At 46.6% G+C, this 24,607-nt stretch overlaps 1 protein-coding gene and 1 non-coding gene across 3 annotated transcripts in view; both read right to left on the bottom strand.

Annotated features, from left to right (window-relative positions):
- LOC103183612 (disco-interacting protein 2 homolog C) overlaps positions 1-23,619 on the bottom strand; it is a 341,341-nt gene extending 317,722 nt beyond the window's left edge. For both annotated transcript variants that reach the window (XM_042332092.1, XM_042332093.1), the window contains exon 1: positions 23,494-23,619. In XM_042332092.1, coding sequence (XP_042188026.1) covers positions 23,494-23,578 — 85 coding nt within the window. In that variant the 5' untranslated portion in view covers positions 23,579-23,619. The remainder of the gene's footprint in view (positions 1-23,493) is intronic.
- Positions 13,724-13,797, bottom strand: trnav-cac. Its single transcript has one exon. It is a non-coding gene; the product is annotated as a tRNA-Val (tRNA).
- Positions 23,620-24,607: the final 988 nt, after the last annotated feature.

The raw sequence follows: 24,607 nt of genomic DNA, 5'->3' as shown, positions 1-24,607 counted from the left end.
GTATTCTGCGAAGCGCTTCGGGACGTCTCAGCCACGTGATCAGGCGCTGGGTCAAACGCAAAGATTATTATTGTTATTATTACTCGTTGGTACAGTATTGGGAACCTGCAATCTGCCAACTCGGTATTGCTGACGCCGAGTGGGGAGCAGGTGGGGGGGAGCAGAGGGGCAAGGAGGTGGTGCACGAGCCTTCAGTCGCTACACCCCTAACTTTCAAACCAACCTCATCAACTCACCGATTGTCATTGTATATGTCTTGAACAAACCGATAAGCAAAACAACCGCAATATCTGGATCTTTCGCGAGCTGCCATGGATTATTCAGTCAGATTCTCTTTCTGCTCTACTCACGCGACATCTCATAAACTCCGGTGATGAATTATTCCAATGTATACATTTCTGCAAGAGCCCCGCGTTTTCTCACCAAATTAAAAACTCTGAACGCACCGAACGTCTGTGGAAGATCTCGACTGACCGACCCAAATCAGCTGCGTCTGGGTTGTCGCAGGCAAAGGCACAATACGTCTCACAACCAAAGTGTGAGGTTTGGTTCCTCTCTCTCTCTCTCTCTCTCAGCGAGATGCCGTAACTCACGTCAGTCTGACAATGCCCCAACGAGAAGCGATAACCGGGCTGAATTGGGAATTGGGGGAAGGAGGGGGGGGCGGGAGGAGTAGTGGGAGTGGTGGGTGGAAATGTAAAACAATACCTGAATTTTGGAAAGAGTTTAAAAAAGAAAAGGAAGGAGCATAGCTGTGCGCAACTGAGCTGTGCGGCATTCGCCTACAAATACACAGTCACTCCACTCCGCAGGGTATCCCGTGAAGTGCTTTGGGACGTCCTCCCCACGTGAAAGGAGTTATACCAAATGCAAGGAGTAGGGGCAGATATAGTGTCCAATACTTCGGATCTGCTGACTCTGATCTGTAAGTAGAATTTCTGGTTTTAAAAAAAATGCATTTTTATAGCAACTTAAGCACTTTACAATTACTGCGACTCTCAGTCATTGACGTTTCCGCAGGTTAACGAGGCAACCATTTGCCCCATCGAGCAGCCATGGAAGTAAATAACCAATTAACTGAGCACTCCGAACTTCAAGCCCTCTGATCCAAAGTGAGCGGAGCAGGTGTCTATTTTTAAGATTTCTCTTCAGTTATTAAAATTCTCTTCTCATCTTCCAAAAACATATCTGCTGCTGATTCAAAAATATTCCATTTCTGGTAGAGGAACATTAACCTTTGGAGTCAAACGTCTCAACGCTTTTTTTTTTTTTTGAATGGTTCTTCGAAAACCTTATGCTATTTCGCAACCCAGTCGCGAGGCAGTCCGCCACTGAGACAGCTGCCAGGACCTGTCGCAGAGGAAACAGGAAACACGCACACAATGAAGAAGTGCCCATTAGCAAAAAGGTGGAGAAGGAAATGGTTTTTGGGGAAACGTGCATTGATTATTCACAACATTTTTTTCCAGTCAATGTGAAGCAGTTAGCAGCGGACCTGATCGAGCAACTGCGAGACACTTTGGCTACCGGCCGAATGAAGTCATTTTGGTCTCGTTATCACTCGCTGGTGGGAAGCTTTCGGATGAGATACTAAACCAAGGTCTCGTCTGCCTGGTTCAGTTTGGACGTTAAAGATCCCGTGGGTGACATTCAGAAAGAGAAGGGAGTTTGCTCCCCAGTGTCCTGGCCAATAATCCCCCAATAAAATTGGTTGCCATTCACTTAATGGCTGTTTGTAGTACGTTGCTGTGCGCAACTTGGCTGCCACATTCACTCACAAAACACAGTCAATGCACACGCACAAATAGTACATTTATAGTATTGTCCTGTGAAGCAACTTAAGGATGTCCTTCCAGTGTGAATGGTGCGACTCCAAATATAAGGATTATTATTATAGTTATTAGCACCATATTTGAATACTGGGTGCAGTTTTAGTCATGCTAACTTCAAAAGGACCGTGAAGCTTTAGAAGAGGTTTAAAAAATGGGATCGACTCTGAGACACAGAACCATACAGCCCAGAAGGAGGCCATTCGGCCCACCGTGTCTTGAAAAGAGCTTCCAAATCAATCCCACTCCCCCGCAGCCCTCCCCATAGCCCTGCAAACTTGTCCTCCCCAAATATTGATCTGTTTGATGGGGCTCAAAGTTCTGAGCACATTATCACACAGCTAAAGTGGTTTCCATCAGCGAAAAGATTTGGAAGAAATCAAAAGACTCGATGCAGATCTTTAAACTGCTTAGAAACGTAAACTGTGTTGATGCTAAGAGCCGATTAGACCTCGATTGTGAGAGCAGAAGTGAGATTACACTTATCTTTAGCTGGAGTTGATTGTTTACTGAATAAGCTTCATATTAAAAAAAAGCACACGGCTGGACACATGCACCCCGGTCATCGCAAAATGGTCATTTGATCTTGAAATATTGTAGTTGGTTCAATTGCCTTCAGCTGCAGCAAAGAAATCCTGCTTTGAAGCCAAATACATTTCTCAAATGTTGGACAAAACTCGTGTTTAGGTTTTTTTCCCCTCCCAATTGAGATCACATTCAGTTTGGGTCGAGATAATCTGATTTTAATGTAATTTTTCCCTCTTCCCTCTACCTAATACGAGGACTGATTTAATTCTAATTTTCAGATGAAATCGAATCCAAGGACATTTCTGCTCCGTCATCATACCAGCCCGAATACAACCACCGCACTTTGCTTTCCAAGACCACTTCGAGAAGGATTTGGTATTTTGAACGCCAAAGCTCAATTCAACCAAATGCCCGGCATCTTCACTGTGCAGATCCCTATTGAGTTCCCGTGACAGAGTGGTTAGAGCACTCGCCTCACAGGCAAGAAGACCCGGGTTCGATTCCCGGACAGGGCGAAACCCGGTTGTTAGTCGATTGGCAAATCACTTTCTGGGGCGTGATAATCCCTCAAAAATAAAAATTGGCCCCTCAATCCACAACTGTTTGTGGGACACTGCTGTGCGCAATTGGCTGTCGTGTTTCGCCCACAAAATACACAGGCAATCCACTTCACAGTATATTCTGCGAAGCATTGAAGATAAGTCTCAACAACATGAAAAGAAGCAAGGATTATTTTTATTATTAATTGTTTATCATAGAGACACAGGTTTTGCTGTACGCCCCATGTTCGATGTTCTTAAGCGGTGCGTTTTGTTTCAGCAGAAGCACAGACACTATATAGTAGGTGGAAATATAAAAGAATATCTGAATTTTGGAAGGAATTACAAAAGGAAGAAGATTTATATAGATAGTTACACCAAGTTGCAAATCCAAAATATAATAATAATAATCCTTGCATTTGATATGGCGCCTTATCACATCTTCGAGATGTCTCAAAGTGAATTGATTGTATATTTTGTGGGAGGAACGCAGCAGCCAATTACGCACAGCAGTGTCCCGCAAACAGTCGTGGATTGAGCGATCAAATTATTATTTCTTTTTTATTTATTTTTAAAGGAATTATTAACCCCAGAAACGCGATCCGCCAACCGACTAACAACCTGGTTCCTACTTACTGCTGGGGAAACAGAGGTGCGTGGAGTAAGGAAACTTGTCGACGGTCGGGCTTTCAGAAATTAAATCTCTAACCTCAAGAACTACCTCTCCATCCTGCCCCGTCTCACCCACCTATGGTCATCTCCCCCATTCCCCTCCCTCTCCTGCCTGGTGTCCGACCCAGTCACTGTCAATCGCTCTGCGACGTCATCCTATGTGAAGCGCGCTATACACATGAATGCAAGTTGTTGATGTAGTACTTTTAACCAATGCAGCGTCAAAGAATGAGGTCTTGTTTCCCTCTTCCCCTGTCCCACTCCACCCCCCCCCTCTCCCCCCCCACTCCATCCACCAAACGCCCCCACCCAAGCCTACGATGAGCGACTTGCATTAAGGCCGCGTTTATAGACCCTGGAAAACCTTAACTGTAAAACTGCCAAACCACAAAAAGCTATTGCAATCCTCGGGAAACTTCAGCTTAATCGCTTTGAAACTCTGGCAATCTGCTGGCTTTTCCGTATTAATTTTCCATTGGGGAAAAAAAATTCCGAAATAGTTTGGATGCTGCTCCAGCCTCGACCAGCTGTGAACCTGCTCTGGATCTGCGGTGGTATAAAGTGAAGCATGGCATTCTATTTTTAAACGCATTAAGGGGCGGTACAAGTATTGGAAGCATTCACTTAGGGCTGTTTTCAACTACCAAACTGGTCTGACTTTAGCGCCCCATGAGTTGTTGCTGTTCTTGTTGTGACCAACGAAAGTCGATGCAGACTTAAAAATAATAAGGATAATAATCCTTGCACTTGACCTAGCGCCTTACCAAGCGGTTGAGGTGACTCAAAGCGCTTCGCGGAATATACGGTAGAGGGAATTGACTGTATATTTTTGGTGGGTGAATCCCACGGTACAAAGTGGTCCAGGATCAGGGCAGATCCATGTCCCCGTTTGTCAAAGGCAGCATCGCAGGTTTGTCTGCACCAGGCACCTCTGACCAACCGAGTCGGGAAAAAAGCTTTCCCAAGCCAAGGCTCCTTAAACCTTTGCCAGTGTCTGGAGCGCAGTCTCAAAAATATAACCCTTAGATACAACCCTTAAAAATATAACCCTTAAATATAACCTTTGATCAAGCTTGCTCATCTTTCTCTCAAGCAGAAATAATAACAACAATAATCCTTGTGTTTCACATCAGAACGCACCCTCAAAGAGGATAATAATAATAATAAAATAATAATAATAATAATCCTTGCATTTGATATAGCGCTTTTCACATCTGCTAGACGTCTCAAAGCGCTTCACAGAATATGCTGTAAAGTGAATTTGACTGCATATTTTGTGGGCGAAACGCGGCAGCCAATTGCGCACCGCAGCGTCCCCACAAACAGCCGTGGATTGAAAATGACCAATTTATTATTGGTTTGTTTTGGAGGGATTAGTATTAGGCGTGTGGGGTAAGGGGTATAAAACGTAATGGCTGAACGTGACCCTTAAAACATCAGTGCGCAGATTTGGCATTTCCTCACTCGTGACTACACGTGACCGTGTAAAGCAGCGGTGGCTAACCAAATAATGTTTCCTTGCTTGGTTTATGGCCAGGCTATAAATATCACGAATTCAGTAGCGACCTTAAACAAAGATGTTTGTGCGTCAGCCTGGTTCAGTTGGTAGGACACTTGCCTCCAAATCAGAAAGTTGTGGGTCCAAGCTTCATGTTGGTTCTTGATCTTGGTCAACAAATTCCCCCAGATAAAAATGGTCATTCCTTTCATTAACGGTTTGCGAAACGGTGCCTTGCGCCAATTGGCTACCATGTTCGCTGACGGAAAGCACTCACTCCTCTGTACAGTTAAAATGGGATGAAGCTCTTTTGAGACGTCCTCCCGACTTGCTCGTATCAAATGGAAGGAATCTATTCATGAAACAAAACGGCTGATGGCTAAAAGGCTTTCTCTTCCCCACTGGAGATCGGTTGGAAAGGGCGAAAGAGAGAAAGGAGGAGACCGTCGTCGAGAAAGCTGCCGAGACGAAAGCCCGCACATTTTCGTCACCGCCTTGCTTGCATTTAGCAGACTAAAATTGGTACGTCTCCTTAATTAAAAGGGTATTTGTACTATTTCCTAACCCAGTGGTCCCCTACCCCTCGGCCTGCTGGCCACTTTTCGTCCACGGGACATGTCAAGAATTGGCCCACTGAATACCCTCACCAGTCCGGGCCAAATCAATAGCTTGTTTCCACGAGCTACCGAGCCCCGATACCCACGGCTCAGCCGTAAATTAGGACAAAGTCAATAAAGAAACATCTATTTGTTTGGCCAAGCGTAAAGTTTGGGGACCACTGGCCGAACCAGTCAGCGATGTTAAGTTCCCGAAATACCATATAAAACAGACCACAGAAAAATATTAGATATGCCAGTACTCAGGAGTCACAGTGCAGCTTTTCAATGTTAATTTTTGTCTTCAAATTACTGCGAGGTAACAAGCTGATAGCTGCCAATCCAATCAATCCGCAGTCAGTTCCCGTGAGCGCTTGTCTTCTGCCAGCGACATTGTAGTAGACGGGAATAATGGCTAAAAGTAAAATGCCCCACTTTCAGACTTAATCTCTCCCTGGTGATATCTGCATTACATTGTGCTCAACAGCAAAACGGACCATTTATCTTTCTGCATCATTTAGCCAGTCTTAAGATCTCCGTCTGGCTTATTTACTCCTACACTGGCAATGCATTATAATACTGTATGTGATTTGCAACTCCATAACACTGAAGCACCAGGCGCCTTATTTGCCTTGAATGTTGAGGCAATTCAATTTCAATGGAAGGAACAATTACGTTTTTAAGAGCTTTCCATCTAAATAATTTTCCCGCAAATTCTACCTTGCGAAGCCCAGGATTTCTTCAATGCTTCGAAGAACGTAGGTATGAAAAGATTATTCCTGTTGCTTGGTAAATTGGCAGCAAATAGGCAGTAATTCAAGATCGTCGCTGGAAGTGAAAGGCGCTATACGAATGCAATCTTGTTGTTGTTATTAAAGTATGGAATGCTTTGCCTCGAGTGGCCATGACACGTTAAAGGGAATTGGATGAACATTTGATGAGGGAGAGGAAAGAAAAATGGATGCAGAGGATTAGAATTAAGAGTAAGAATAATAGTCATTGCATTTGATACAGCGCCTTTCACGACAGGAAGAGGTCTCAAAGCACTTCACGGGTTACGCACAAAACCGTATCAGTTGGGACCATACATTTAATATGATTTATGCAAAGCGCTTTGAGACGTCTCAATGACGTGGTAAGGTAAGGCGCTGTATCAAATGCAAGGATTTTTATAAAGTATGAGCCTATGTCAAACTTGCGTCGATCATAAACTCTTGAAGGGGACTTGGGCAGATGTAGGACTGAGGCGGTTGGTTATATGATTCATACGGATCAGATTTATGCGAATTTTACTGTGTTGCACATGTGCTGTGAACTGCACATCAGCGCCAGCAGCCAGAAATGACGTCAGCTGCAACTCCCCAACCCAACGGTGAGGTCAGTGACCACTTGTTTTCACAAAACCATTACAACACAGCGTCGGATTTTATGTACCCAAGACACCCGTGTCATACAAGGTGGGGCACACTTCGCGGTTCACAATCGGGCACGCCTGAAGTACAACAACAACAAATCACACTTGTTATAGCGACCTTCACATCGGAAAGGCATCCCAGGGGCGCTGGACAGACAGGTGCTTTTGGATGGACCCGAGCTGGGAGTTGGGGGTCAGGAGGGGTGGAGGGCATGGGGGGGGGCGTGGCTGAAGGCATGGTCGAAGAGGAAGGTCTTCAGGTGGGACTTGACGTATCTACAGAGCAAGAGAGCTTGCTGAACACAGAGTGGTCTATTTTTGTTCTAAACTTCAGCACTGGGAAATGAATGAACCAAAGAATGCAGAATGTCATCCGTTTCCTCTCTCTCGCTCTCGCTCTCCGTCCCCAGTTGTAGCAAAAGCAGAACGCAGACAAAGATCTCGCACTCCTACTCCTCTAAGGAAAAGCCCTGCGGAAAGATTCTCCTTAAATTCCAGCGGAAGCCATCAACCACTGGCACGGTGCGTCTCTCTCAGACATGATGATAAATGTGCGTAATAATCCAGGCGGCCGTAAGGGAACGCAGACGACGTGGGACCTGTGCTCCCCAATAACCCAACAAACAGAATCTCCACAGGTTGGCAGATTGCTTCATAATATTCCAGTCCCGATCGTTATTCAAGCGAAGTGGCGTTGCAAATTGAGTTCCAGGCAGAAAATCATTTAAAGATATTCCGCTTTACAAGACAATTCGCCAGCTGCAAACTCCAAGGGAAATTCAATACCCTTTGTTTTTCTGCCTCCGAGGTCCTACCACGAGTGCTCGGCGGTTAATACTTGGGAGGATGGGCAATGTCTGGCAACAGCTGAAAACAAAGGGAGATCTCATCCGGGGTGGGGGGGGGGGGGGGCGCGGGGGTTAAAAAAAAAACATTCACCAGGCAGCCAACAAACATTTGTATAGATTTAGCTCCGCAATCCTCAGGTTCATGACATACATCACAACCCTTGTGACTGTGACGCGCACAGGTACATTAATCAGAGAGTAATTCCCATTAGAGTCTCGCTTTTCCACCGCTCTGCAATAGAGATTCGGTCCTACCTCTACCCCCATCCCCCTCGCGTAGTCTATCTCAAAATAGTTGGCCGGCAAACAAGAGCGCGCAGTCGCCGCACTTTACACTCTATCGTGTGAAGCGCTTTTGGGACATCCTCCTGAAATGATAGGCGCTATACCAAATGCGAGGATTGTTGTTATTGTTATTATGATCACATTCCTATCTTATACTAATGAAGACGAAATGTCTGTCTGTGTCTGTGTCTGTGTGTGTGTGTCTGTCTATCCGCTAAGAACGCAATAACCGATTGACGTAGAGGCATGATTTATAATAATAATAATAATCCTTGCATTTGATATAGCGCTTTTCACATCGGGAGGACGTCCCAAAGCGCTTCACAGAACTTCACAGGAAAGTGAATTGACTGTATATTTGTGGGCGAACGCGGCAGCCAATTGTGCACAGCGATGTCCCACAAACAGTCATGGATTGAAAATTACCAATTTATTATTGTTTGGGGTTTTGGAGGGATTATTATTATAACTCATCGGAAAGGTTTTGCATAGGGGAGTGGGCATATTTGATGAACTGTATTGAAAAATGATTCAATTAAGCTCCAAGATATGAGGTACGTGTGGTATTCTGCAACAAAATATCGACAGAGAAAATCCCACATCCTTCCAGACGGATACATCTATAATAATATACTCAACAAAATATCAACAGAGAAAATCACACACTCTCCAGAGACAGATACATCTATAATAATATACACTGCAATAAAGTAGCGACAGAGGAAAGCTATGACCTAAACAAGCTCATCACACATGTATGCACTCCAACAAGGAGACCTCTCCAACAGGAGTCCTCCCAGAAGGGTCCTCCCAACCAGGGTGTCCTCCCAACCAGGGTGTCCTCCCACAGGGGTCCTCCCAGCCAGGGTGTCCTCCCACTGAGTCCTCCCAACAGGGGTCCTCCCAACCAGGGTGTCCTCCCAACCAGGGTGTCCTCCCACAGGGGTCCTCCCAACCAGGGTGTCTTCCCAACCTGGGTGTCCTCCCAACCAGGGTGTCCTCCCACAGGGGTCCTTCCAAACAGGAGTCCTCCCACTGGGTCCTCCCAACAGGGGTCCTCCCAACAGGGGTCCTCCAACTGAGTCTAGATAAAGACAAAATGTCTGTCGGTGTGTCAATCTACAGTCCATATTGAATCCTTTGGTTGCGAGCGAAGCCGAAACGGATACAGCCAATTGTACGTACAATCAAGCATCACAGCTCTTCATATCTCTCTCTCTCTCTCAACCCCCCTTCCCCCCCACCCCACCCCACCGTACCCAGCAGAAGCTGACAATATCTAAGCATTTGATTGTCAACAGATTTTCAGAGCACACAAATGCCAGAAACGCTTACAATCAGGTTAAACATTTTTTTTCAAAAAAATATTCATCTTTTCAACCACACCTTCAGCCTTTGCTCGGGATCCAAACCCGTCTTCGTGAAACGCTCCAAGACGCTATCCTACCGAGAGCCACATGAACTCAAGAGGCAAAAGAGCTACAAAAGGGAGCCAGGCTGACTGGCTGAAATTCAAGGATTATTGAGAGAGAATTCGTCCCCAACTGTGACAGATGAGCTGGAATCACTTCAATCCTGGAACTCGACAACCCTCGCAATTAAGTAAGGTGCTTCATTTCTGGGCTGTTCCTCGATTTTAACCTTAAAATTTTAACTCTGGATTACCTTAACTTACGTTCGGTACCAATACAACAACAACAACAAGATTCCATTTATAAAGCGCCTTTCACGTCAGGAGGACGTCCCAAGGCGCTGCACAGTTGGGTCATGACCCGAGCAGGGGGGAAATGGTCAGGGTGAGGGGAGGGAAGGGAGGGAGCGAGGAGGGGGGAAATGGTCAGGGTGAAGGGAGGGAAGGGAGGGAGCGAGGAGGGGGAAATGGTCAGGGTGAGGGGAGGGAAGGGAGGGAGCGAGGAGGGGGGAAATGGTCAGGGTGAGGGGAGGGAAGGGAGGGAGCGAGGAGGGGGAAGAGAGTCGAGAGGGGAGCTGAAGGCTCGGTCAAAGAGAATAACAGATACGGGAACAAAATAATTTTTGTCAGCAGATGTCATTAGAAATAATAACAACAATAGTAGTAATAATCCTTGCATTTGATATAGCGCTTTTCACGTCTTCTGGACGTCTCAAAGCGTTTCACAGGATAGACCTTAAAGTGAATTGACTGTATAATATGTGGGCGGCGAAATGCAACAGCCAATTGCGCACAGCAGTGTCCCACAAACAGTCGTGGATTGAAGTGACCAATTTTATTTTTCTTGTTTTTTTTTTCTTGAGGGATTATTATCAGGGGTGTGGAGTGAGGAAAGTTGCCCAAGGTTTCGGCCCCTGCCGGGAATCGAACCCAGGTCTCTCGCTTGCGAGGCGAGTGCTCTGACCACTGAGCGACAGGTCTCCAATCACGGAGTTCCAGAAATCACGGAGTGGTAAAGCTTCTGTAAAAACACCACAGCCCCAATCCACATTTTCCAGGTAGGTTTGACACTTCGTTCGATGATTCTCCACCCACTCTGCGCCAGAACCCCTAACGTGCCACACTCCCATTTACCAACCACAACATCGACAACTGCCAAACACAACATCCGGGCGCTTAATTCATCCATCAGGCATGACTGCAATCCTCTAAAGGCCACAAAGATATCAGCTCTAGTTACGCTACAGGAAGAGTATCAAATAGACCCAAACATTTTCGTCTTCCACGGCTAGTTAACAAAACCAACAAAAACCTTCGCATATTTCAACGAGATCTTTGACACAGGAGGGATCGCACCGCACAGCAATAGTAAAAGAGATCAAACGAAAGGATTTCAGACAGCGGAACGCACAACACCGGGGTAGTGTGCTGTTTAGGGTGTGCGGAACTCAGACAGGTAGAGGGGGTCGGGGCCGAAGTCAATTCACATTAACTCTCACAATATGAAGTGCATCACATCAGAAAACGTGAGAGAGAACTGAAGGGACGGCCTACGTGGAAATGCAATTCCCCTCCTAAGTATGAAAAAAAAAGAGCCTTGAATCTCTGTCAATCAACAGACTGCCAAACATGCAAAGCGTAAGATCAGCGAGCAAATAAAAAGGAAAGCCAAAGTATCTGCTAAACGAATGTGCGTGTCTTGGTCCAAATATATAGCGCGGTCAGCTCGAGATTACGTTTCTAATTGTCAGTGGCACAGCAGGAATCGTTTCAGCACTTGTGCTGACACCCAAAAATCTGCTTCCCGTTCGTCTCCAGTGAACTTGGAATTAAAAAAAAAACCATGAAAGAATAATTTAGAGGACTTTGACGTGGTGTCAGGCCGGCTCAGTCAGTCACACTCCCGGCTGGGAGTCAGAAGGTATTTGTGTTCATTGAAGCCCAACATTGGGACTTTAAACTCACATAGTCTGGACTGACATTCCAGCCCAATGCACGTTGTAATGTCAGAGGTGTCTACTTTCCGAGGAGCCAATAACCAGGTGGACGTTAAAGATCCCGTGGCGCTATTCGAAAAGAGGGAAGGGAGCTTCTCCCGGTGTCCTGGCTTAACCAACCATTCTCCTACATAAAGTTAATCATTCACTTCCTGGCTGTTTGTGAGACATTGCTGTTCACAAATTAGCTGTCAAGTTCCCCTACAAAAAATGCAGTCGACCCACTATAGAATAAGACCCTGTGAAATGTTTTGTAACACCCTCCCGACGTGAAAGGCGCTATGCCACACGCAAGCATTACGAAAGACTTTGGGGGGGAGGGATTTGTCATTCAAGGTACATTACACAAAGTCAATGAAAATTAATTAAATCATGCTGGCGGGACAAGTTCAATGTCTTTCGTGTCAAAGACCTCGACAAATGACAACAGCCTAACAACGACAGCAACAACTTACATTTGTACAGCGCCTTTCATGTCGGGAGGACATCCCAAGGCGCTGGACACAGTCAGGGATTAATAATAAGTAATAATAATAATCATAATACATCGTTTATTGCTTTCGGAGTCACGTCAAGCAGCTGTAACTTCATCTGGAGATTTGGGCAATGCAAACTGGGGACCAGTCAACTGTTGTGCTCACGTCATCTCAAGCGTGAGCAAAAAGGTTTCCCTTTGGGTTATGGCAGCGCCATGCTTGTCAGTCAGACACCAGTGGGACTCTTCAGGATGCAGACAGCCGAGAACACAGACAAACAATTCATACAATTCACTATTCCCACTCCCTTTAACCTTTCTTCTGCAGGAAAATAATTGGGAGTTTTTCTCCCCGTCGCGTCCCATTTTGCGCTCCCTTCTTCATTCAAATTCGTCCACCATCCCTCACCACCCCCTCCCCCACCCCACTCAAAAAAACCTCTTACTCGATTGACCACTCATCTCCCTGTCCTTGCCAAAACGTCGCTGCTGTGTTTGCATCCATAACAGCATTCGCTTCGTTTCCAAGGAACGTAATTTGGTGAAGCGCTTTGAGACGTATCGCTGAAGCAAAAGGTGCTATAATGGAAGCAATACTGTTATTTAGGGGGTTGGAACAGTTCCATAGGCCCTGGAGTGCCTGAAGGTAGTGCATTGGAGCGTCAGCTTATAGACTAGGCCATTCCAACTCCTGGTGAGGTGCTTTCACCTACAACCATCTGACTCGCAGGCGAGAGGGCTATCACTGTGCCAGGCTGACGCACAAAGGGTGTAGGTGGAAGATCAAGCCCGTGTCAGGTCGGGAGTCTGTCAGCAATATCACACCGCAGTGCGGTGGTGAGGGACCGCTGAGTTGTTGGGAGGCACCACCGCTCGGGTGAGATTTAACCAAGGTCATGTTTCCCTGCTCCGGTACTTCAGGAGGATGTTAAATGTCTCGCCTGAAAGAGCAGGCGGTTCTCCCTGGAGCCTGGGCCAGACACACACCCGAACAACGCATTACTTGATGGTTATTTCATTGCTGTTTTTGGTGGCATGTTATTGGCGCTGATTAGTTTCCAACATTTTGGTGACGAAACAAGTTGTGACGTTTCATAGCAGCTGTTTATTCCCGCTTTCACAATCACCTGCTTGACTGTGGGGGGGGATTTGGGTAAGAATAAGAATAATCCTTGCACTGGTTGCACAACAACAACAAAATTATATTTGTGTAGCGCCTTTCACGTCGGGAGGACGTCCCAAGGCGCTGGATGTTTCGGTCCTGAGCTGGGGGAATCGGGTCACCTCTCATACGGCGCCTTTTCACGTCTTCGAGACGTCTCAAAGCGCTTCACAGAATGTACTGTAAAGCGAATTGACTGTAGATTTTGTGGGCGAATCAAAATGTTGTGGTACAACATCAACTTTGCTGCGTTGCCCCGAACACTTTCGGCCAATTGCGCACAGCAGTGTCCCACAAACAGTCGTGGATTGAGTGACCAAATTATTATTATTATTATTAATTAATTTATTTATTTATTTGGAGGCATTATTACACCAGGAAAAGCGATCCGACAGTCGAGTAACAACCGGGTTCCTACTTACTGCCACGTAAACAGAGGCGTGTGGAGTAAGGGAACTTGCCAAACGTTTCACCCTGCCCGGGAATCGAACCCGGGTCCTCTCGCTTGTGAGGCGAGCGCTCTAACCACTGAGCTACAGGATTCCACAATAAATGATTCACTCTGGACTCCGAACAAACTGTCGCAAATTCCACCTTACTGGCTTTATTTTTAACTAGACCTGCACAGCGAATGCAACCCTCTTTTCAATTTTAAAATGGATTGACTGAAAGTGCAAGTACTTACATTGGGACTCAAAAGATGCCATTTAATTAAATTTAGATCCTTACTTCAGAGCTGAAGTGATTTGAATTGATTGTGTCGTACTAATGAACTTCGAGTTACAATTACATCACTGTCGAGCGGATTGATTGGAACTCGTTTTATCAAACACACGTCTCGGATGAACTAATGTATTCTTTTATGTATAAAAAGAAATCGATTTTGATCAGGACGACAAACTGAAATTATCAGGTAGAAACCAGAGGGCACTAAACTACAATTCCATTCAGAACAGAATGAGGAGTTAGAGGGGGGCAGTAATAATCCCTGAATTGGATATAGCAACGTAATACGTCGCCAGTACGTCTCAAAGTGCTTCACAACCTTTTACTGTGAAGCGTGGTTAGTGATTGCATATTTTTTAAGCAAGCGCAGAAGCCAATTTGTACACAGAAATATACACAGAAATGTCCCACGACCAGTCATGAAGAGAATGACCACTCCTTTAGTGTTGTCGTGGAGTGCTGTAGCTCAGTGGTTGAGCGCTCGCTTTGCAAGCGAGAGACCCGAGTTCAATTCCAGGCAGAGGGCGAAACCTTGGGCAAGTTTCCTTACTCCACACAGAGCCTAATAATAATCCCTCCAAAACCCAAAACAATAATAAATTGGTTATTTTCAATCTACGACCGTTTGTGGGACATTGCTGTGCGCAATTGGCTGCCGCGTTCGCCCACAAATATACAGTCAATTCACTTTACAGTGTGTTCTGCGAAGCGCTTTGGGACGTCCTCCCGACGTGAAAAGCGCTATATCAAGTGCAACGATTATTATTATTATTATTGTTGTTGGCTACAGTACCAAGAGAAACTCCTTTGTAATTTTGCAACAACCACCTGAATAATAATAATAATAATCCTTGAATTTTATTTAGTGCCTCATCACGTCTTCGGGACGTCTCAAAGTGCTTCACAGGATATACTGTAAAGGGAATTAACTGTATATTTTGTGAGCGAAACGTGGCAGCCAATTGCGCACAGGATGGGGGCCTCACTTTAATATCAACCAAAAATGGACTAACATCTAATAATATGTAACAAAGCTATAATCTCCCAGAACATGGAAACATTTTGCTATTCAATTTAGAAATTTAAGAAGAAAGAAATCCAACTAAAAATCAGACTTTCAGAGTGACCTGAGACGTGCACAGATTTCTATTTCAAAGAGCCTAAATATGTCATTGCATTTTGCCTGAGCTATGTGTATATGCAGCCCAACTTTTTTTTACTCACGGATGCCTATATGTCACATTCTCTATGAAACGGCTACCGATATTTGTAGAATTTGCATAGGAATCTGACGTTAATATCCCCATTAGCTACTGGAAACCGCTCTGTCCCTCTGGGGCAACGCTGTGTACAGAAACAGGCAGCGGCCACGGCAAAAAATTAAAAGAAATCAAACAACTGCCCCCTTGTTAAATTTTATTTAACTTCAAGTCCGAGCTACTAAGGGGAGGATGGAGGGGAAGGAGGGAGGAGAGAATCGAAAGAGAATAGCAACACAGTATTCAACAGTACCATAATAATAATAATCCTTGCATTTGATACAGCGCCTTATCACGTCGTTGAGACGTCTCAAAGCGCGTCACAGAAAGTGCGTAAAGTGAATTGACGGTATATTTTGTGGGCGAAACGCGGCAGCCAATTGCGCACAGCAGCGTCCCCACAAACGGTGGATTGAGTGAGCAAATTATTATTCTTTCTAAAAATAAATTTTTACCCCCGGAAAAAACCGGGTTCCTCCAGAGGCGTGCGGAGTAAGGAAACTTGCCTGAGGTTTTACCCTACCCGGGAGTTGAACCCGGATCCTCTCGCTTGCGAAGCAAGTTTTCTAACCAATACGCCACAGGACTCCACCGTGTCATTCCATCATTCCATGTCACTTCCAAATCAACGTCAACACCCAAGACATAAAGGCGAAAGACAGCAATGGCCACACTGATTCTCAGGATACAGAGCACTCGTGTATGGGCTCATACATTTTCCTTTGATTTTAGGAAGAAGATGTTGCAAATATCTCCCATGATCAGGGACGATTCTCTTCTCTTTTCAAATAGGGCCACGGGAACACACTACGCCCATCTGAACTGGCAGACGGGACGGGAAGTCTGTTTAACATCGAAGCAGAAGTTTGGCAACTCTGACAATGCATCAGTACCCAAACCCAGCCCAGACTTTGACCTCAAAGTCACGACAAAGCTACAGAGCTTTCTGACTCAAAAGGCGAGAGTTGTTACCCTAATGAGCCAGGCTGACACCTAATAATATACCTATTTTGGTATTCACAACAACAACAACAAGATTACATTGGTACAGCGCCTCTCACGTCGGGAGGACGTCCCAAGGCGCTGGACAGAGTACAGCATTTCAGACCCGAGCTGAGGTCAGGGGGGAGAAGGGAGGGGAGGGGAAGGGCAGTGGCCGATGGCATGGTCGAAGAGGAGGGTCTTGAGACGGGACTTGAAGGAGGCTAAGGAGGTGGTGAGGCGGAGTGACTGGGGGATGGAATTCCAGAGGTTGGGGGCAGAGTGGCTGAAGGCTCTCCCGCCAATGGTGGGGCGGGTGGGTCGAGGGACGTGGAGCAGGACAGAGCCGGCTGAGCGGAGGGAACGAGTGGGTTGGTAGGGGGTTAGGAGGTCCAGAGGTAGGGTGGGGCGAGGCCACGGAGGGCTTTGCAGGTGAGGACCAGGATCTTGAACTGGATCCTCTGAAGGATAGGGAGCCAATGGAGTCGGGTGAGAATGGGGGAGATGGGAGAGGACACGGGCTGCAGAGTTCTGGATTATCTGCAGTCTGTGGAGGGAGGAGTTGGGAAGGCCGACAAGCAGAGCGTTTGCATAGTCGAGCCTGGAGGGGATGAACAAGAGTTTCAGCGCCTGAGGGGTGAGGTAGTGGCGGAGTCGGGCGATGTTATGGAGGTGAGGGAAGGCAGAGCGGGTCATGGCTTGGATGTGGGGGAGAAATACTGTGTCGAAAGGTTCGGATTGGTCACAGAGATTGGTCACAGTGACCCTTTTCAAGACAAGTTGCAAATATACAAGTTAGTATTCTCTGTCCCATATGATGGTGACGCTATGCTCTGTGCCATTTTAATAACTAATATTATTGCTAATGTTACTGAAGTAAACCACAGGTGTGCGTGTAAATCAAAGACGTTTCGAGGTATAAAATAACTCGAAAATATCCTCAAAATGACAAAACGTTCAGTTAAGCTAAGAAAGAAAGAAAGAAAATCATCTCTCTCTCTCCCTCCCTCCGCTAGATTTTCAAGCACATTTGGCTGCACCCACTAAGTGTGACACAAAGGCTCCTTATTTAAATATATTTTGCGCCGCGTTAACACGCTCTATAGATGTTCACCGATGGAATCCACTCGACTTCTAACAGCAAAGAGAAAAGGTGCTTCAATTTCTTTTGAAAAAAAAAGAGAAAATAGCTATTTTTGTCGATGCAAAAAGGGAAAAGAAGAAAGCAAATAAATTGCGCTCGCCAGAAGGAGACCGTCTTTCGAAAGTACCGGTAATTACATTTAGAAAGTCGGGTTGAATTAACTATACTTAAACCTTCTTTCCTTCCCGGTCCCACGGTTCATGAACCCGCTAATTATCGGATGCACGCGACTTGTTGCACAATAATATTTTCTACAAGATCTTGCGAATAGTTGGGGGAAGGGGAGAAAATACTGCATCAATCATCCTGTCAATTTTCCTATATCTCAAACCCACTTACGCTGCCTGTCTATGTCACAGACCCAAGACAATTCTGATTCACCAGAGGAACACTGTGCAGACTTCCAATGATCAGAGCGATGATGATGATGGTCGCGATCACATTTCTGAAAGGGGTTCCAGGGGCTCATGTCGTCATTCGGAATTGAAACCAACGCCACCAGCAACAGGAAAGATCGCAATTATAGGAGGCATTTATTGCACTTTTCCCACAGCAACAGAAAAGGCTGCGTTGGAACGACTGCATCTTCGAGGAAAGTCATCCTGATTAAAAGGAATGTTGATTAAAATTGTGTGCATGGGGGAAGAGGAGAGATTTTTTTTGGGGGGGGATGTGAGGGTGGGGGGGCAAGTGAGAGTGGGTCAGCCGGGTGTCTGACACGTGCGGATACCCATCACCGGCTTAAGATGCTCTAAACCAAGTTGAGACTCCCATGAATCCCACCTACACGTGGAAGACCCAGAGATAAATTGTTGGATTGGAATATGCTCTCTCTCTCCCTGGATGGACGCATCCTGCTTTACCTAATTCCGGAAAGTATTAGGCGCAGGTCGGTAAGACCCAAGGCTTTGGGGGGAGCCCAGAGTGTGCGTTGGGGGTAACTGCTGGGGTCTAACCAGCGACAGCCGCATCGGCTTGCCACCGATATTGCCGTCTAGCAAGCTTTCCACCCACGCTTACTTCTTGCAGCCTGGAGTGCATTAAGGACACGGGCTTCCATCAGAGGGTTAGGAGAGAAGAGAGGAAGAGAGACGACAATATATGGACAAATCAGGGTGATATGTCAAGCTCCATAATGCAGTAGTTGCAATTCACAGCTCGAGTGCTCATTTCAATAAATGTTTCATTCTGCGATACTGGAGAGTCACCCCTGACAACTTGTAATGTTCAACCACATTATTCCCAATTCACAGACTGAATCTAGAAACACGAGCCCTTTCCGATTCACAAGTCACCCTGCTTCTAATGTGTCCTTTTGCACATCAAAATACATCAAATTCCCATCTCATGTAGCAGCACCAACCCACCCCCCCCCCCGCCCACCCGCCCGAACACACACACACACACACACACGAACACACACACCCACACACGCATATACACACACGCGCGCACACATTAAATGATGATCCTGAGAAACGAAATCGGTGTTTTGCAAATCATCCACCACGCACGCAGCGTCTTTTGTACCAGATAAACCAACCGATTAATCGTCAACGCCCCCCCCCCACCACCCCCGCAAGTTTGAGCAAAATATTATTGAGCGGCATTTAAAAGCCTGGACGTAGGAAAATCTGTATCGCGAGTGACATCCAATGCCGTTCGATCGCACTAAATCAACCTTCTCGGCGTAAAACGCCAAACCAGAATTGTATTTAGGTTCAACTGGTGTTTTAAACAAAGATGTGACGAGGGCACACATATGGACAACTTCAAACTGACAGTTCAACGGGGGACCAGAGAATGGAGTTCGTTAATAACACATGAAGCAGATTAACCCTGTGCGGTTTGTTTACCAAAAAAAAAAATCCTGCTCTCCCTATTCATTCGGCTTCCGACTTGTGCCCTTTCAGACCGTTAAATACATATGTGTGTGTGTGTGTGTTTGTGTGCGTGTGTTGGTAAGGTGGGGGGGAAGGGGGGGGGGGGGGAGATAGGTCCACCCTATAACGGGTTACACACACACACACACACAGATATAATACAATACAAAATTATATTTGTTCAGTAAATTGAGGCTGATTCAAATGCTATCAAATATGCTATTAAACTTCATCGCCCCCCCCCACCCCCTCTCCTCCCCCCAACACAGATCTGTTGGCATTCCTAGGTTGCTCTGTGTTTAAATGGTCTGTCTGGATGGCAACGAGGCAATGTGTACAGCGGGGTGGGTGGGGGAGGGAGAATCGAGACCAGAAAGGGTTAAAATACATCAGTCGCGATGCAGTCGTTGGTTTGACCTTTACCAAAGGAGAGAGAGAGAGAGAGAGAAAGAAAGAAAGAGGGAAAGAGAAGGAGAGAAGAGAATAAAACTTCCTCTGTCGGGGCTTGGCTTCTAATAATAATAATTCCTTCTCTTTTTTTTCCTAATTTTTTTTGGGGGGAGGTTGGGAAATAAAAATATTGGGAATTGGGAGGCATTGAGGCACAAACGGCACGAAGATAAGATTCCAGATAAATATCAGCCTCTTCCCAAATTTGTGGACCATATGAACTGGCAACGGGGCGGGGGAATAAAGCAACAGACACGCTTGGAGAGAGAGGGAAAACATCCTAATATTACTGCAAATATCTCCGAATTAAGGGAGATTAAGCACTCCACTCAATGCAGCCATCAATCGTCGACTTCTGAAACGCTTCCCCTTACAAGCAGTCACGAAATGGGTCATTTTTTTCTCCCCACCCACACACGGCACCATCGGATAATTCATCGATTAATACAAATGTGTGCGCGTGTGAGTGTGAGTGTGTGTGTGCGGTTTCATTCATTCGGATTTGCTCCCGACCGGAAAGAACTAGAGTACTGCACATCAGGGAAACAGACTGCAAAGAGCAATGGATGTCATCCATCTATCCATCCAGTACCAACCAACCAACCAACCAACCAACCGCCCCCCCCCCCACCTCTCTCTCTCTCCACCACTCCCCTCCTGGCAATGCTCAATCCCCCCCAAAAAACTTATGTTATTTGCAACCCTTGCACCATCACACGTCGATGCCCACTGACTGGCAGCAGGAGAGCTGGCGCCCACCAACACTGCCAGGCAACATTCACTGCCAAGGCAGCCGCATCCAGCTTAAGAAACATGACCGTAATTAGCATCTCCCCCCCCCCCACCCCCCACCCCCCCAGCCCCAGCCACACCGAGTCATGTCCTTAGCCTTTCCGCCTCCCCTCCCTTTACATCTAAACCGTAACCCACTCCACTGCCCCATCACATTACGCCAAGTTAGGTACAATTTCCCCCATTGCTTCTTCTGTTTCCCCTTCCTCCCCCCTTCCTCCCCCCACCACCCCCAAAAAAATATATGTTTAACAACACCTATATATATATATGTATACACACACACTCACTCACACACATATTTTAGATGTGCATCTACATAAATGACTGGATTTTGAATTGCCATTTATATGATTGTTCATCTCTCTCTCTCTCTCTCTGTATCCATTATAATGCATCGAAAATTGCTGTTTTTTTTACAAAAAACACACACACACACACCTCCCACAAGCTCAAATATACTGGGGGGAGAGGAAAGAGAGGGGATATATATATACATATATATATAGAGAGAGAAAATATATATATTTTTACACACACACACACAATTTTGATGCTTGAATTGCCATAAATCAAAAATGATGTCAAGTTTGCCTGTCCTTGCTCTCTCTCTCTCTCTAAATATATATATATATATATAATATATGCATCTCCCCACACACCCCTCGCCCTCTTCTTCTCCCCATTTCAAATCCAGGCAGAAGGGGGGAGACAGAGAGAAAGAGAGAGAGAGAGAGAGAGAGAGATGGAGGGGTGGGGGGGGGTGGTATAAATTGCAATAAAATCATATCTTGTACAACAACACTCACAGCAGCAGCCACAACCCCACCCCCCCCACCCCACCCCCCAATAAAACAAAATCCTTTCCCTGTTTGAAACCGTTAACAGGGAGGAATAGGGCAAAGCCATAGCCCAGCCCTGGAAGAAAAAAAATATTATTTTTCCACCTCCTTGGCCATCAATCTTAAATGAAGTGTCAGCTGAAAGCAGACACTGTATCATTAACACTGTACCTTGGATGGATAACACACATATATATACACATACACATACACACACAATTAAACTGGGAATTATCTGTTATTCTGTGTGTGTGTGTGTGTCTATATAATATATATTTTAATAATAATATTTTTTGAGTGTCTGTGTTGTTGTTTCATACATATATAGACACACACACACACAATGAAATTGGGGATTATCTGTTAGTGTGTGTGTGTGTGTGTGTGTATATATATAATAGATATTTTAATAATAATTGTTCAGTGTATGTTGCTCCATTTCATACATACACACACACACACAATTAAACTGGGGAGTACATGTTACTCTGTGTGTGTGTGTGTGTGTGTGAGAGAGAGAGAGAGACACTGAGTGTGTGTATATATATATATATCATAGATTTTTTAATAATAATAATAATTTCAGTGTCTGTGTTGCTGTGTTTCATACACATACAGACACACACACACACACACAATTAAACCGGGGAGTACATGTTACTCTCTGTGTGTGTGTGTGTGTGAGAGAGAGAGAGAGACACTGAGTCTGTGTGTGTGTGTGTATATATCATAGATTTTTTAATAATAATATTAATAATAATTTCAGTGTCTATGTTGCTGTGTTTCATACACATACAGACACACACACACACACACACAATTAATGTCTGTTACTCTGTGTGTGTGTGTGTATTTATGAAACACAGCAAACACAGACCTCTGGCAAATATTAATTATTATTTAAACATGTATTGCATACACAGAGATGCAACAAAAAAACACACACAACACACACACAACACAGAGAGAGAGAGGGGGAGAGGGAGAGAGAGAGAGAGAGATGGGGAAGAAACGAGGGCAGAGGCAGGAAACCATGTGGATTGAGCAGAGAAGAAGGGAAAGTGGGGAAGGAAAGGAAAAGGAAAAGGAAAGGAAAGGAAAGGGAGGATAAAATCCAAGAGGGAGAGTAGGGGGAGGAGGAGAGAGAGGAGAGAGGGAGAGGGGGAGAGGAGGAAGAGAAGAGAGGAGGGAGGGAGAGAGAGAAGAGAGGAAGAGGGGGAGAGAAGAGAGGGGGAGGGGGAGAGGAGGAGAGGGGGAGAGGGGAAGAGAAGAGAGGAGGGAGGGAGAGAGAGAAGAGAGGAAGAGGGGGAGAGGGAGAGAAGAGAGGGGGAAAGGGGGAGAGGAGGGAGAGGGGTAGAGGAGGAAGAGAAGAGAGGAGGGAGGGGAGAGAGAAGAGAGGAGAGGGGAGAGGGAGAGAAGAGAGGGGGAGAGGGGAGAGGAGGGAGAGGGGGAGAGGAGAGGAGAGGAGGGAGAGGGGGAGAGGGGAGAGGAGGGAGAGGAGAGGGAAAGGGGAGAGGGGGAGAGGAGGGAGAGAAGAGAGGGAGAAGAGAGGGAGAGGAGGGAGAAGAGAGGGAGAGAAGAGAGGGAAAGGAGAGGGAGAGAAGAAGAGAGGGAGAAGAGAGAGAGAGAGAGAAAGAGGAGGGAGAGAAGAGAGGGAGAGGAGAGGCAGGAGAGAGGGAGAAGAGGGAGAGAAGAGGGGGAGAGGAGGAAGAGAAGAGAGGAGGGAGAGGGAGAGAAGAGAGGGAGAGAGAGAAGAGAGGGAGAGAAGAGGGAAAGGAGAGGGAGAGAAGAAGAGAGGGAGAGGGAGAAGAGAGAGAGAGGGGGAGAGAAGAAGAGAGGGAGAGGGAGAAGAGAGAGAGAGAGAGAGGAGGGAGAGAAGAGAGGGAGAGGAGGGAGAGGGAGAGAAGAGAGGAAGAAGAGAGGGAGAGAAGAGAGGGAGAAGAGAGGGAGAGGGAGAAGAGAGGGAAAGGGGAGGGAGAAGAGAGGGAGAGAAAAGAAGGAGAGAAGAGAGGGAGAGGAGGGAGAAGAGAGGGAGAGGAGGGAGAGAAGAGGGGGAGAGGAGGGAGAGAAGAGAGGGAGAAGAGAGGGAAAGGGGAGGGAGAGGGGGAGAGAGAAGAAGAAGAAGAAGAAGAAGAAGAAGAAAAAGAAAAATGTGCTTTTACCTTCAGATAACTCCAGGTCCAGCTCCGCCAGCCTCGCCCTGACATCCAGAGGGAGAGCCACACTGTCAAGGCTCCGGTCCGCCATTCTCTCTCTCTCTCTCTCTCCCTCTCCCTCTCTCACACACTCCCTCTCTCCTTCTTCTCCTCCTCCTCTTTGTGCGTCCGAAGCCCAAACAGCGCTCTCTCTCTCTCTCTCTCTCTCTCTCAGCAGTTCACACGGTGGTGAGGCACAGCCATCGTTAACCTGAGACGGTGTTACCCCCTCACACAGCACTGCGCGGCACTGCACTGCACTCCCCCCTCCACCACTCACTCCCCCTCACTCCCCCTCTCTCTCCTCACTCCCCCTCTCTCCTCACTCCCCCCTCTCTCTCCTCACTCCCCCCTCTCTCTCCTCACTCCCCCCTCTCTCTCCTCACTCCCCCCTCTCTCTCCTCACTCCCCTCTCTCTCCTCCCTCTCTCTCACTCTCTCCCTCTCTCCTTCCTCCCTCTCACTCCCTCTCTCCTCACTCCCCCTCTCTCTCCTCACTCCCCCCTCTCTCTCCTCACTCCCTCTCTCTCACTCTCTCCCTCTCTCCTTCCTCCCTCTCACTCCCTCTCTCCTCACTCTCTCCCTCTCACTCTCTCTCCTCACTCCCTCTCTCCTCTCACTCTCTCTCCTCACTCCTCTCACTCTCTCTCCTCACTCCCTCTCTCCTCTCACTCTCTCTCCTCACTCCTCTCACTCTCTCTCCTCACTCCCTCTCTCCCTCTCACTCTCTCTCCTCACTCCTCTCTCTCTCCTCGCTCCCTTTCTCCTCCCTCTCTCTTTCCTCTCTTTCTCTCTCCTCACTCCTTCTCTCTCTCCTCACTCCCCCTCTCCCCCCTCTCTCCTCACTCCCTCTCTCTCTCTCTCTCCTCACTCCCTCTCTCTCTGTCTCTCCTCACTCCCTCTCTCTCTCTCTCTCCTCACTCCCTCTCTCTCCTCACTCCCTCTCTGTCCTCACTCCCCCTCTCTCCTCACTCCCTCTCTCTCCTCACTCCCTCTCTCTCTCTCTCCTCCCTCTCTCCTCACTCCAGCGCCATGTCCCACTGCTGTCTGTCTGTCTGTCTGTGTGTGTGTGTGTGTAAGAG

This window comes from Callorhinchus milii, unplaced genomic scaffold (genome assembly GCF_018977255.1).
Source record: "Callorhinchus milii isolate IMCB2004 unplaced genomic scaffold, IMCB_Cmil_1.0 Scaffold2, whole genome shotgun sequence".
Taxonomy (NCBI): domain Eukaryota; kingdom Metazoa; phylum Chordata; class Chondrichthyes; order Chimaeriformes; family Callorhinchidae; genus Callorhinchus; species Callorhinchus milii.
The sequence above is the reverse complement of the archived record's forward strand: the minus strand, read 5'-3'. Positions and strand labels throughout refer to the sequence as shown.